At 36.2% G+C, this 15,987-nt stretch overlaps 1 protein-coding gene across 4 annotated transcripts; it reads left to right on the plus strand.

Moving 5' to 3' along the window:
• Positions 1–296: 296 nt before the first annotated feature.
• On the plus strand, positions 297–15,391 carry Evi5 (ecotropic viral integration site 5). Of its 4 annotated transcripts, XM_076376579.1 has the most exons (11): positions 4,183–4,329; positions 4,675–5,044; positions 5,362–5,595; positions 6,045–6,308; positions 6,430–6,694; positions 6,815–7,177; positions 7,382–8,059; positions 8,126–8,608; positions 8,677–8,775; positions 11,867–12,022; positions 13,136–15,391. In XM_076376579.1, exons 2-11 carry the CDS (start codon positions 4,980–4,982, stop codon positions 13,178–13,180), a joined length of 2,652 nt encoding a protein of 883 aa, XP_076232694.1. In that variant the 5' UTR covers positions 4,183–4,329; positions 4,675–4,979; the 3' UTR covers positions 13,181–15,391. The 4 variants fall into 4 exon arrangements, with proteins under 4 accessions (XP_076232695.1, XP_076232694.1, XP_076232696.1 ...); XM_076376580.1 differs by lacking the exons at positions 4,183–4,329; positions 4,675–5,044 and adding an exon at positions 297–433; XM_076376581.1 differs by lacking the exon at positions 13,136–15,391 and adding an exon at positions 10,768–10,817 and having other exon boundaries at positions 4,183–5,044; positions 11,867–12,008.
• The last annotated feature ends 596 nt before the right edge of the window (positions 15,392–15,987 follow it).

Genomic DNA, 15,987 nt, shown 5'->3' on the forward strand with positions numbered 1-15,987 from the left:
TAATTAGGGCTGGCAACCTACGAAAATTCTGGACGAAAATATTCCTAAATTACAAACTACGCAATTGAAGGCGAACTTCCATTGGTAGATACCACAAAATCTAATTATATTTCAGAAAAATATAAAAGAGTAACATATTTAGTTTGCAAATTTCTTTATTCTACAAAGATTAAGGGACAAAAAATAGTTTGTTTGTGTCTCAAATAAACAGCAAAGTGTTTCCCTAGCAATTGTCTTATGGAAAAAAGTGTTGGTAACAGTGCACGTGGACAATCTATCGTGATGACAATTTTAAGTGGTGACAGTCGCGTACGTGCCTACTCGTTGCTCTCATAGCGTTGTATCGGACTTTGCGAACAAGAAACTGACTTTTTTGACACAGTGCGTGATTCATTTGTCGTACAGCATATGGAATATTAACTGCCCGACAGAGGTAGGCGTTCTATGATCTTTTTCATGCGTATCAGAAACAGATGGCTATCCGCTGGTGGCTCGTTCGCCTGACAGTTTGTTAATATGGACAAGTGCCACACTCACGGTTTTTCTTTTTCTATCGTCGTTTTGTTAGGCACCTGTTATGAAACAATCCTTCCTCGTGCGCCTTGCAGCCGACTTTCAGCATATTGTTAATTTCTTTCTCCTCCACGTGCAAAGCGTTTCTATATTAAAGAATTACGTACGTAACGGAGATTCGTGATGTCACGTTGAAAATATCTGTTTCTTCTGTCATAAATTCCGGCTTGAGGGAAGAATCTTTTAGTCTTTGAAGTATCTTTCAGAGCAGAGTGAAATTCGGTGTGAAGTGGTACAGTGTCATTGATGATTTGGGAGATAGCTTTGAAGGAGTAAATTATATTGAAAGCAAGTGTTTGATGTAGTGTTTTAAAGTATAGTGTGTATTATCTTTTTTTTTCTTTTTTGGTATGTAATTTAGTTGGATTAATGTTGAAATCTTGAATGAAAAATGTTACGCATTCTGTAGTGCTATTTATGTTATTTTATTTAGTAATGCATGATTTTTTGCAGGTTTATTTACACAAAGTACACATAGTTTTTATTGTTATAGCATCGAGTACACTGACACCCTGTATTTTGGTGTAAAGAATCACACATAGGATCACACATAGGTATCAGCATTTCAATATTTATTTATAATTGTTTGGAAACTTTAAAAAAATAGGTGTACACATATAAATACAAATTACACATATAGAAACTTACCATCAATATTCTCTAGCAAAGCCCACAAATGAAAGAAATAGTGTTAGACAACTATTAACCCCTTGCACTCCTAAGAGTACTTATATTGACCTCATTTTTTAGTCTTATTTAAAATGCTCGAGACTGCAAGGGATTCATAGTTAACATACAAATCTACAATTGCATCTGCAGCCCTAAATGAAACAGTTTTATACACTGTTCCATTTTTGAATACTCAAAGTAGCTACAAATTTTTATTTCATTTCAGGACTCAAATACAAGTTTCTCATTCTGCTATTCAATAAGCAAGTAGAAAGTTACACAAGAATCAAAATTATTCAAAAGAAAAACACACGAAAGATATGCAGTATACACCCTACAAGGCTCAGTTGCGGAAATCGCGTGGAACTAGTTTCGGAATCATCGCATTCCGCGACACGGGTGCACAACCTCGCCTCTCTTTCATGTCGATCGCTTTGTTCCGCGGCACGCATTTGGACGATTGCTTTCCACATACACTAGCTCACGAAAGTATTCGAACACTAGGCTGAAACATTGTCAATTCTTGAATTCCTGTAACTTTGTGAAAAAACATCGTACTCTAACTTTCCTGAAGTCATTTTAAAGGGCAAAGCCTCTGGTATCACACCCCTAAGTTGAATTTCCACGAAAATGCTTCTACTCTAAAAAAAACAGACGAACAAATAAAAATAGTTTTTCCTAAAAAATCGTCAAAATTCATATCTCATTCAAAGTGAAATATCTCGGTAATAAAAAATTGCAGACCTGCTTTTATGCACATTTTTGTAAAGGGGAGACTTCAATCTTTAAATATATTGCAATTTCGAGTGCAAAAAAAATTTTTTAGAGAAACTGGAATTATTTGAATTTGTACAATTTTTTACAAAAATAGTGTCTTCAGTTTTTCATCTGTTCCTTAATGTAGAACCATTTTTGTGGAAATTCAAGTTAGGGGTATGAAAGTAGAAGGTTCGCGCTTTAAAGTGACTCCAAGAAAGTTAGCGTATGATGTTTTTTTACGTAGTTATGGTAATTGGAAAATTGACAATGTTTCAGCCTAGGGTTCCAATACTTTCGCGAGCTACTGTATACGCGCGACACCAGAACGCGTGGGTTGTGTAACCGTAACGGTAAAGCGATCCGTCATTAGAGGGGGAAACAATTAAAAATGCATATTGTACAGCGCTCACCGCCTACACGACAGTAGAATCGGTGCGCGCTCGCGAATCGAAGAGTCCAGAAGTTAACGAATTTGTTTCGGTGAGCCTCGGTGAAAGGCTCGCGATTTTCATAGTTGTCGGTCTCAGTGGGAAGAGGCATCATGTCTTCGCAGTAACTCACTATCGTATGTGCCTCCACGCTGTAGGATAAAGTAATCAACTTTCCAGTAGCGATCGACAGTCTGAACAAAACTCAGCAAAGTGTTTGCCCGCTAATTATTCATAGTATAGTATACATATACGGTGACAAAAGAAAGTTTCAAAACTCAGCGAGACGAAAATACGTCACAATTTTACAAACAAGAACTGTGGAACACCTACGTTGTATAGCGAGCGAGATCTCTTCAAGCATGAGAGAGAAGAACGTTAGTATATGTCATATTTATGATTCATAAATTGTGAAATAGAGAGGCTCTGCGGGGGTGGTGATTCCACGCGAAAAAATCAGTCAAAAGTAGAGAATAGCAAGTTTCCATACCATGCTTCGGTTTCCAGAACATTGACTTTGAATTCTAGCCGAGTACGCGTGCACCGAGGTGCAAACATACTGTCCCAAGCGCTTGAGGGGTGTGAGAGAAGGTGAACCCCTTCTTTGGTCAAAGGTCGAATTCAATTTCTTGGAAAATGAAGCCCAAAATTTCCTTCGATATTCTCGACTATCTAGATTCTAGAATCATCACCTTTTTATTTATGTACATATTTATGTTACTTTTGGAACAGTCTGTATATACTGGGTAATTCATAGATTTTCATTTCCATGATATGGAAACGGTCCAATTGGCCATTTAAAAGTCTCCCACTGTCGCGTATCAGATTTGCAGCCGATTGCAACGAAGATGCAATTCTCTCGTACGATCGAGTCCTTTTATTTACTTGTTACGAAAGAGAGAGGTCGATGCGCATGTGGAACATCCTGGCCTGCGCGGGCTCCATCGACCCTCAAACCATTTCGTACTTTCCAGTACGTGTTTGGCGATCCAACTGTGCCAGTTAATCGAAAAAGGGAACGATAAAATCGCCGTCGATCGGCCAATTAACTGGTGCTCCTTGCCGGGCAATCGCGCTGCCTAGACACTCGAGATCGATCTTTCTGTCGTCTGTGACATATTACCGTGATTCCCCTTCCCCGGTTAAGTGATCTGCTGACACTTAGTCGTGACTCTTGATCGTGAACTTTCGATAGACCCGAAACACTTGTTCGTTGCGGTGATACAGATATAATTAATGATCAGAGTTAACTACAATGTTCTATTATTTTTATACCTCTTGAGAACGTTGTTAAAAGCTAGCTTCTATTATAACTATTATTAGTTAGAAGATTGTTCTTTTTATTGAACTTGAAGCAAATATTGTTCGATGGATTCAAATTCTGAGTATTCTAGAATGCAGCAGTATCTATCCGGAATGATTTAAAATTCTCTGTAATCTTTTCACTATTTATACGAAAATCGTTAATTAGTATCGTTGATGATTGCCAAATTGTAAGCGTTTTCTGCACATGTTTTATTGACCTCGTAAGTGTTCAGCATCCACAGAGTTAAAAGTGGGGCGCGTCTTAAATTTGAAGTAATGCAGTATTGATCAGAAAGGAAGATAGTTACTACCCACTGAAGCGTCTCTTTTGCACTTAATTTCTGTGTTAATTTCATCTTGTTTGCAAAGAAATTTATTCATACGTTTATATCTATGAATTGCATCAGTATGTTATTAAAATTGGGTAGATATTTATGACTTCCCCGTGTCAAGGAATTAGAGGAAGGTCCACAGAGGATTCGATAGTAATTACCATGGATTGAGAATATCGATTCCACGTCGGATGTTACGTAATTTGCAATTACACTTGTCTCGATCATGATTCAACAGTTGCACCCTCGCACACAAGTGCTCAGTACGTGGTTTAAATTCCACGGTAATTTAAAGTACCGAGAAACGTGAATTATCCTATCTGGTGGCATGCGTGGCGTATTGCCCTAACTGTTTCGCGCTACTCTTTCGTTTGCTGATTCATTCGTACGCGCTAATTGCTCGCGCTTTCTTCTCAATATTTCTCATTACTTTTACTTTTACCTGGAGTCACTTGGAGTCAAAGAGAAAACAAAATTTCGTTATACTAAAAAAGTACTCAAATAAAACTTTAACACTGAAATTGTACTTATATATAAATTGTTCTGTATTTTACTCCAAGAGAAACTGGGCCGCCAGCTAATTGGAGAAACCTTAATTTAATTTACAGAAAAGCTACGAGTTATTAGCGCCTAACGTTTGAATTTAATGAAACAGAAAACAGAGTACTGTTAGAGAACCACAGGTATTCAGAACAATTTCAATTATTAAGCAGAGAATTGTTTAATGCAAAAAAGAAGTATGTACCTTGAAGGCAAAATAGTTTCTCGGAAAATGATCAGGAAATTGTTCACCGCGAATAGTTCGCGGAAAAATCGAAAGTAGTCACTCGAGGGGAGTTAGGGGAGCACTCGAGCTCAGACGTAGAGGGTTTCCCAGTCGAAGGTTTCGCGGTGAAGAACAAAAAATTTCTCGATGGTTCTTCGTGGCTTGCTGGTACCAGCGGCGGCGCGATGGACACGAAATAAAACGTCTAAAAGGTAGAATGAACACGTTAATTGAGGTTTAACGAACTTGGGACGTCGTCTAGAGAGAAAACTGGGGAGAGAAGAGGCCTGTAATGAACGTTCATTGGGATCTTCTCTTGGAATTCGTTGGGGGGTTGAAAAGCACGCGTGTTCGAGCCTTAATTGGGTTTCGATGGGGTCTCGTTAGTCATCCAAATGTTATTCATTTTTAATAATAGTCTACTCGTTAGGGTATCGATTCACTTTGTGAAAGTAATTTGTCAGAGTAATTAGCTGAACTTGCTGCGAGTTTAGTACACAGCACTGATAATTGTGCGAATTTGTTTCAGGAGCCAGGAAAACCAGGCAGCTGGACAGTTAGGATTATCACGTTATGGACCGCAGGTAATGAGTGTGTTGTGTTTATGCACCACAGTACATCAAAACGGACAGAACAACAACCAGACTAGCAAGATACTTCCGAACTCGTCGCCAGTTTCACCCGAAGAAGAGAGGATAAGCTCCTCGCAGGAAATACCCACCGACGAACTGGCTCTATTAGCTAAGCTGGAGGAAGCCAATAGGTAAATTAACATACTAGCAAATTGCATGTGCAACCAGACTACGCTTTAAATATATTTGTGTCATGTATTTCATTATTTCTGTGTTAATATATGAGCAATTAGAGTAAAGTATTTCTATTAATGCCTGGTATTTAGTTCAGAGAAGATCCTATAATTGCTTTAAAGAATATTTTTTTGTTCAGCTAGCATTTTCATTTATTTGTTTGCAGCTGAAAGTCAGAACTACACGACACTGAGGCACACATTTTAGAATAAAGATACATCTGCAGAGATATTAGATTTCTTCAGAATATTATAGATTTGTTCCATTGCTTAGTCCATTCTCAAATAGGAGACTCTTGTTTAGTGTCTATAGAAATCTTTATGTATCATTTCATTGGCTATATCATATTGAACTCCATCTTTCAATAACAAGAAGTTTATGAAGGTTTTGTTGTAATTAATAACAGGCTGATCGAATCGGATGCAAAGTCGTTAAACTCACTCCAAAGCAATCACAGTAGAAAAGGTTCGGACACATCTCAGGTGTCAGTGGCGTCGGGGGGCAGCGGAGGGAATGGCGATGCTGCACCCCGACGCCACAACACTGCTGATGGCGAAGAGAACACATGGACTATGTGGGGGTACCTCGTCGCTGATTGGGAATTACAATGGAAGAAGAGGAAAGAGTTCATCAAAGATTTAATACGTCAAGGAATACCTCACCATTTTAGGTAATAAACATTAGAAGAACATTTCAAATGATCTATAATAGCATTGAGAAATTGTCTAAATGTTCCACTTAGAGAAAACTTAAATGTCAATGGAAACACTGACTCATGCTCATTATTGCAGAGGTATTGTTTGGCAACTATTAAGTGGTGCTCATGATTCTCCGGTAAAAAAGCAATTCGCTGAGTATATCAAGGCTACGTCAGCATGCGAGAGGATAATCAGAAGAGATATAGCCAGGACGTATCCTGAACACGATTTCTTTAAGGAGAAAGATGGTCTCGGTCAGGAGAGTCTATTTAACGTGATGAAAGCGTATAGTCTTCACGATCGTGAAGTGGGATACTGTCAAGGTTCGGGATTTATTGTAGGATTGCTCCTAATGCAGGTACACTTTAACACATTTGACAAGAGTGAACAGAATCGAGCGATAAGGAGACTCAGAGAATCATTTAAATGACTCTGACTCGATGACATGTATAAATAGGTATCCAATCTGTTGTTGCAGCAAATGCCAGAAGAAGAAGCTTTCGCTGTACTGGTAGCGCTTATGCAAGAGTATCGTTTGCGAGACATGTTCAAGCCGAGTATGGCTGAGTTAGGGGTGTGCATGTATCAGCTAGAACACTTAGTCGCTGACACGCATCCCGAGTTACACGCTCATTTTACGGCTCAGGGTTTTCACACCTCGATGTACGCGTCCTCTTGGTTCCTTACGCTTTTCACCACAGCGCTCAGCCTACCGCTGGCCTGCCGCATTTTTGACGTGTTTCTGTCGGAAGGCATGGAAATTATTTTCAAAGTCGCGCTGGCCATGTTGCACTTAGGCAAGGACGATTTGTTAAGCTTGGATATGGAAGGCATGTTGAAGGTAATGTCCACTATTAAACCTTACACACTATGTTTGTAAAACGACACTAGAACATCTGAGAAAAATTGTGTAATGTGATGTATGTTTGTAGCAAAAAAGTCAGACAATTGCAAACTTGAAACTTGAAGAAATATTTTCCCAGCTGTGGGTCTATGTTGGTCTTCATTTCATTTCGCTAACATTTACCAGTTCTTTCGCCTACAGTTCTTCCAGAAACAGCTGCCAGGAAAAGCCGAAAAAGATCCTGATGGTCTCATGAATCTTGCCTATGGTATGAAAATAAATCCGAAGAGAATGAAGAAATTGGAGAAAGATTATACGGTGTTAAAAATGAAAGAGCAGGAGGAAATGGTCGAACTTCGTAGGCTTAGAGCGGAAAATAGATTACTTAGGCAAAGAACTGAGCTCCTCGAGGCTGAGTCCGCAGAACTGGCGGACAGATTAGTTAGGGGTCAAGTTTCCCGCGCCGAAGAGGAGGAAACTGCTTTCGTTGTACAAAGGGAACTGGCAGCTCTTCGGCATACGCATCTCGAGACCAGTCACCAGCTCGAGCAAGCCCATGAAGAACTAAGATCCTTGTCTCTCCTACTGGAAGAGAATGTGTCATCCAAACAGTCGTCTCTAGATGAAATTTTAATGAAACAGAAAGCGTTATCGCAAAAAGAAGAGATGATACAGTGCCTACAAGAAGAATTAGTGAGAGTCCGATTGCACGAGGCGGAGAACGACGCGACGATAAGAGAGCTTAGAGCGCGAATACAAGAATTGGAAGAAGATAAAAAGACATTACGCGAAACAACGCCTGACAATTCTGTTGCCCACTTACAAGAGGAATTAATTGCTGTGAAACTCAGAGAAGCAGAAGCTAATCTCTCTTTGAAGGTAATCCTTAATTTCCTGTTTATCTCATTTTTTTAATAACCTTGCCCTAATGCAAATATTTCATAGGATCTTCGACAAAGAGTGGTGGAATTGAGTTCAGCCTGGCAGAGGCATTTACAAGAGCACCGTTCTGCTCAGGCAGCACCTGCGAGTGATTCCACACCGAAGAAGCTTCTATTCTGGGAGAACAGGGGTCACGAAGTACAGAAATTCGAGGAAGATCTAATGACGACGAGAATTCGAGAGATGGAAGCTTTAACGGAGGTGAAAGAACTCAGACTGAAAGTCATGGAACTTGAGACTCAAGTTCAGGTTGCGACGAATCAGCTCCGACGACAGGACGAAGGGGGGAAACACCTTGAGGAGGAATTGGAAGCAGCCTTAGCTAGAGAGAAAGAGCTCACTGCCAAATTGCGGGAGCAGCAGCATAAGTATTCTGATCTGGAGTCTAAGATGGAAGATGAAGCTATGATGGCCAGGATACGCGATGCAGAACACGCTCAGCAAGTCGCTGAACTCACCCAGAAAATATCTATTCTTGAATTGAAGGTACTCGTAATATCCGTATAATTTTTTCATTCAGTTGAACGTGAAATTATTTACTTGGCTTCTTGCAGAATGAAGAGATGCACGCGGAGGGTGAGCTAAGGAATAATTTAGACGACAGCGAGAGAGTGAGAGAATTACAGGATAAAGTTGCAGAACTGAAGGCTGAGGTATGCGAAAATTTTAGTGTCCATTTGTGCTGCATTAATGAAAGCATTGACGTAGGAAATTGCAGTAAGGGGTGAATGAAAGAGTCTAGAAGGTCGTGTGGAATAGCTTATATAGTAGAAAAGGTTCTCATAGTATTGAAAAGTGAATTAACTTTAAAAATGCTTTCAATTATGCACAAGTATAATCATTTTCGTACATGTTTGTCATCATTGACAGATTCGATTATGTTTCTTCGGTTCAAGTTGAAATTTATATTTTTATTCAGTTTTTTACGGTATTACGTACTTACATGTTGCGCTCAAGGTATTGACGGTAGAATAATGGTAGATTATAAAGATGTAGAATTATAATTATTTCATAGCTTGAATATTCCATTTTTATCGAATCTGCTATTGGCCTGCAATTTAGTATGTCTCGAGGGCTTGTAGATTTACGTAATTATCAAAAATATCGTATAACTCAAGAATAGAAGTAACAAAGTTGATGATTCATCATAGGATCTTGACTTATTTCGATTATTTCATATTCATACAACTCGTAGGACATGTATTCATATAATTGATAAGTCATTGACACACAGTATGTTTTGTAAACACTCACGTATTTCTCGTATTGAAGATCATACATGAATGAAACTTCTATATCACTATTAATTTGTGTTTCCAAAAGGTTTCAGCCTTGGTGTGTTACTAACATGTTTCTTAACTACCTTAAAATCCTTTAACAAACAAGATATTCTAACAAAAAATATGTATATAATAAGTATTGATACTTTTTTCCTGATTGTATTTGTTGGATGCACACAATCGCATCTACCGTAACAATATGTAAAATAAGTGAAAATGTAATTTATGCTTCTGTTTTACTGTGACTCACAAAGTTATTATGCACAAATTGCACCTCTTACTGCAATGTATTGCTAATTGTCACGCTAAAAAACCTTTTTCTTTAATTACATTGTACTTCATAAGAAAAGTTCATCAGATTTTCAAAGAAAAGATTTATTTAAAAGCAGATGAAGATAAATTATTGTTTCGCTAAATTGAATATCTGTATTAATTGTTGTAAACAAAATGGGACACGGCTTTTTCACTTCTCACATAAATAATTAACATATTTCTGCAGAGGTACCTATACACATTAAGAATTTATCGCGTTTCATCATGCAATCTACATCCCCGATTATTTTGATCCGCTCTTAATTTTTTCTGTTTCTGTAATTTGTAAGAATCTATTGAAGCTTTAATAATAGGGTGCATACACAGCTTGTTATGTCTATGCTGCAATGCAAAGTACAATTTTAAGTGTCAAATCGCTTCACACTCGATATTAATCGTGATTACAATATTCGCTCATTTACTATTGTTTTTGCACTTGTGAGGATGCAATAATTATCATTGTTTCGGGTCAATGAACTCTCTATATCTTTGAGGGCGCTAGGACAATATGAAAACATGTTTCTCTGAATGAAATGTTTCTCATCTGTTATCGTGCATTGAAAATTTGCAGCTGTCTTCAACAACCAGCTGTTCATTTAAATCTTCCAAATCTTTTGGAGTACTATGGTAAAATTGTCACTGCCAAATTTTCAATGTTTTAACATTAACATATAAGTCGTTCTGTGTAGACATATATTAACATCATTTGAGGACTAATCCAGCTCGCTATTTATTATGATAATTGTGCTTTAAGGACATTGTATTAGATATTGAGAGTTAGCACAGCACGGAGTAAGAATTGATGAACATCTGTAAGTGAATGAAGCTGAAAAATAGTGTTTAATGAAATACACCTTCAAAGATATTACTCATTTGTTTTGACATTTTGTATTTGCAAAACATTTACCAAGAAGGCATTATAGTGTGTGTACATCATTGAATGAAGTGCTGTACACTGAATTCTTATTGTGTGGAGGTACCAAACACTAACACAAAAGGACTAATGGTTTTTGTAACTAACCCTCTATTGCTGTGTTATCTCTGTCTCCTTAGTTCCCTACGCCAATCACCAGCCCGGAGACTGAGCCTTGGCGCTGGCTCGAGTAAGTCTTTACCCATCTGTAAGCATTACTTTTATCCATTTCATATATGTAGCATGACGTTAATGTGTATCTTATACAAAAGTCGTTTTTCCTCTATATAGATATTCTGTGATATAAACATTATTATATTACAGTAATCCAGGATATCCAGACTTAATTTGCAGACAGATATAAACGAGATAATTGCTAGGTTGGACGTTCAACATCCCTCTTGTTGTGCTTTGATCTCTGTGCTCAATGTTTCCAAGCTACATTCTTTCCAACATACATATATCCATTTGTCGATTAAATATGTAAATATAATTACATATACCTATACACTCATGCACAAATTTATTCACGAAGATTATATGCACTAAGGATTCGTCAATGTTAGCTCCCTAATGAAAGAATGGAAAGGATACACACTGCATAATCTTGTGTCCTTGCATTTGCATATCATTTTCACTTACATAACAAAGCACTATGTCAATTTCTTCATCACGTTTAATGTATACATTACAAGCTTGTAATCACTGTCTGCTTTACTTGATTTTAGATTGCTTTGTTCATTTATCCTATTACAGGTCAGTTTCAAAGTAGTGGAAAGTTCATTTGTGATCACTCATGGAAAAGTTTTACGATATTCTTCTTTAACATTACCTACCAACTCACATAATTCTGCTATCAGAGAAAATTATATGATAATCAATGTGTTAAGTACTGCATGTTATTCATTAAGTCTTCATAAGTTTTCCACATACAATACCTGCATAAATTAATGCAGATCTAAACTTCAAATGCATGGCATTTATTTTCTCTGGCTTGTAATTAAAGCTAGAGAGCTTTAAGAACAGAGTAATAACCAATACAATTTCATGATTTCTCTCAATAAAATATACTAATTAGAAAGTAGTTATATTGTTCATTAATGAATGATGTCCTTAGAAAGGAAAGTGTAAAGCATAATTCTTCATTAAATAATGATGTATAAACTGTATCAAATTTCACAGGAATGTTGATGGCAATGACTGATTCATATGCTAACATATTTTCTATGTGTGTCACAGGTCATGAGGCTAGAGAGTTCAAAGCAACGATGGACGGGTAATGGTGGCCAAAATGTAAGAAGCTTCAGTGTTGACACTGAAAGTGAACTGGACGAGCGGGATCTCAGAATTTGTTTACAGGATCATATCAATGCGACTACGCCAAACTCACCAGAGGTATAGAATTCCACGTATACCAGACATTAGGCAGCTAATTATTACAGCACAAATACTCCATTGTCAGAGCCAGGGTGGATCCTTTTGTTCGTAATCATGCTTTCGCCGTAGAAAGAATAACAAGTACGCACATAGAATATAAATCGAGGAAACACGTAGAATTTAACGATTATGTTTTTAGTTACGTGTATTATCACTAGCTCGTGATGTATTAACAGCATATAGCGATTAACTAGGTGTAATCTGGTGGTCATTAATAATGCAGCATAAAAATGTCTGACCGAATCAACCCTTGTTGCTGCAATCAGGCTTTGAAGAGCTCATACAAATGGTATTAGAAACATCTTCCAACTTAGAAGTAAAGAATTATTATCATTGTTATTATTTATGATTTTTTTTTTATTTATATCAAATTAAAGTTAAGTGTGCATCTCTAAACGAGGCGTCATCTCTTCTTCCATTAGGCTTTAAGTGAACATCTAATGTTGTTCATTACAATTAGAAATCATGCATTTAATATCAAAGTCTGATTGCAGTCGACAAATTCTAGATTAATATAACTATGACACATACAACAGTTTTTATACGTATTACGCATTCTGTGTATTTTTTGTAATTTAAACCAAATGTAATTCCATTTAAGGAATTGTATATTGAATAGAGTAAGGTCCGTCGACGGGGAAACCACAGATTATAGTCTTTTGCGAGTAAAAGAGAAAAGTAATGCGCGTCTTTCCCGAAACGACGGAACTCGTAGAATCTTGCTAACGAATTGCAGTAGCATATTATTCCGGTTAGAATTCCATGGAAGAGAAACGAATGGAGTACGCCATGTCTGAATTAAACCAGTATTCTTCTTGCGTATTTATGTAATTTGTAATATACATTCGAAACGGAGAGGAAAAGAGAGGGTGGGAGAGAAGGGGATAGATTTCGAGGATCTATAAGTAGCAAAATTTGCGCACAAAAATCACGGACGTGATTTATCTTTGTTATTAAACGGGGAAAAGATTCTTTCTGCGATTAACAAAGAAAACTATTTAATTGGAACTCTAGCAACTGCTGAACGGTCGAGGCAAAGCGGTCTCCATTAAATAAATTTACTAATTACAGATTAATGAAACCGAAACCGAACGAGATAATCGGGAGTACTTGTAAAAGTTAATACCCGGATAGCTCGTTCCTTAATAGCGACTTCCTAGGACTTGATAATTACTTTCAACGTAAGTAGTTGCGCAGATCACATCACACTGCTTTACTCTCGACTATTTGTTTTTTATTTTTAGCTTAATCGAACCCTTAACGATCCACCCTTAATTTCAATGTTGTGCTTAAGATGCTCGAATAGAATTCATTGAAACTTATGGTATCTGAAATGTGTTTGCTTTTAAGATAAAGATGTTTCATAATTGGAACTGATAAATGCTAATTTTCGTATGTTCGTCGTTCAGATTTATGGCTTTTACTCTCTTATGTAATCAGGAATCACTATCTTACAATGAGATAGCAAAGTCCATACTGTTTTATTATTAGTATAGTTTCTGATAAATAATATATGAAACATACTTTGGATAATAAGGCAAATACAACAGTTTCATTGCGATGATTTTATTCCCTAATTTTTTTACATGATTATCGCTTTGCAATTGTCTTTTTAATTAAGGAGGAGAACTCTCAAATTGAAGAAGAATCGTAATCATGATTTGTACTGTTTTTAGGTAGCAGGCAGTACAGTTTTATCCTATTAGTCTTTAGAATATTCAAAAGAGCAATATTTAGTGATACTTAATATTTGTAAATGTGTAATTAGTATTAATTTTAACTAGATATGCCCTTTTACTTTTGAAAATTTTATTGTTTGACAAGAGAGAATAAGAAATTTCTCTGTATATTAAGTACAATTGTATCTGTAGATATTGTATTTTATTTTACACAGAATATTATTATATAATGTTGGAACGTTAAGGGTTGAACGCGTTCACAGTTTTTCGCTTTGGCCTAAATTGTAGATTTTCTGTTTATCATGAAAAATTGGCAAAGAACCAGATTGGAAAGCGTATTCTCGCACTAATCACTATAGTACTTTTTTTACGGAGAAGTGAATTTTTCCGCTTTTGTGCACGTTCGATCAAAGAAAAACGCTTGTACTTTTTGCAAAACAGTAGAACTGAATTAATTAGGGTGACACGAAAACCATTTTATTACATGGAAAATCTCAAATATTAGATTATTACTTTTACGATCACCTGCCATATAATAAGTGTTTTAAACATTATGTAAAAAAGATGGGAAATTTTTAAACGTCGTTTTGTGATAAACTATTAAATTTTGTGAATATAAAACTGCTAAAGCAATGCTTATACACTGGCACAAGCTCACTATTTATTGCTAAGAAAGGCTTAGCTTGAAATCTTTTCAGATATCGTGGCACCGTTTGAAACATGTTTTTCTCCGTCTACACATGAGATGAGAGTAATAAGATAATTTCAGTACTACTTAATATAATATTCAAGTCAACTGGATTAAGTGCAAATTGTAAACGGAGTTGTTTCTAAAAATGTAAAAATTATAATTTGCTAGTAGCTGCAAAGGAAATCAGTACAGTTTATACACGATTAATTAAACAATTAACAAAGGAGTGATCGATGCGCAGAGTAACAAATATTAATTGCATTTAACTTAAAAAGTTATCAAAATGCAATCCTAGGCGTATAAAAATGCAAATGCAACTTTTAGTAAAAATTGTGATATACGTGTGTGCGCCAGTATTTATTTAAAAAAACATCGATACATGCATTTACGAAATTTCAATTTATTACAAGACTATTTTTTCCTTGATACGCGTTAAATTTTGTCGTTTATAACGAATAGCGGTCGAGAAGAACGTAAAGCAATTTATAAAGGAATCGATCCATTGATCTATTTATATGAATCGATTTGATGTAATCACAAATCTGTTTTATTCCGAGAAAAAAGTTTAGTACAGAAAATCATGTGATTTTATAGATAAAAAAATATTTTAACATAGTTTGAATAAGAATCGATATGGATAACTTTTAAATCCAAAAATTTGAATTTTCGCGGTAATTTATTAGCTACCACTCGCTAGATGGCAGCACTTGCCTGTCAATATTCGATCGTTGGTCGCAATTATCAAGTAAAGTCGAAAGAAATGCATCGTTCAAAAACGTACAGAACTTTTTTCTTAAACAAAAATGTACTCTCATATTATTTGTTTCCTTCTTTGCATTTCTACTTTAAGAAATCATCGTCAAACTGTCAATAGATACACTCGCTGACACATTTTTTGCGAAGCAATAATGTGCTTGAGTATTTCAATACATGTCTCAATAATTGAATCGTTTTAAAGCAATTTTACATATTGTACGCATTCGGCACATTTATTTTGTATTCATCGAGCAGTAATTATTCATAGACGATTAATTTTTTAACAATTTCCGGCTGTACAAGATCTACCGACCGATAACGCACATGCTATGGACAACGATATGAACTTGTCACGAACCATTGTGGGGAATATTATAACATCAGGAGTAATAAATTTTTATTCACTTTTAAAGCTTCTACCTCTTTCCTGTGTTAGCAGCGTAAGCATTCATTTACACTTTTTACTTTTCAAAGGTGACACAAATATAAAGCCACTAGTATTCATCAATAAATATTTTTTTCAGCGACCAAATCAGTTGCCGCCAAATTAGTTCTTAAGAAAATGCTGTAACCTTACATTCGCAAAAAAAAAAAAACCAATTCCTTAAAAAACAGTATTACACATCTCATCGTTTTCATAACAAAAAAGTATACGAAAAATACATAAATTATTCGAATGTAATACAAGTAAGGTAAAGGATTTTTGTTTGAATCATTAGTGCGCATCGTCGTCCCTTTACACGTATCGATGACTCTCGAGGCGAAGCGTAGCCCACAGAAAGCGTAATCCCCGCTTA

The sequence above is a fragment of the Calliopsis andreniformis genome, chromosome 4 (assembly GCF_051401765.1).
Source record: "Calliopsis andreniformis isolate RMS-2024a chromosome 4, iyCalAndr_principal, whole genome shotgun sequence".
NCBI lineage: Eukaryota > Metazoa > Arthropoda > Insecta > Hymenoptera > Andrenidae > Calliopsis > Calliopsis andreniformis.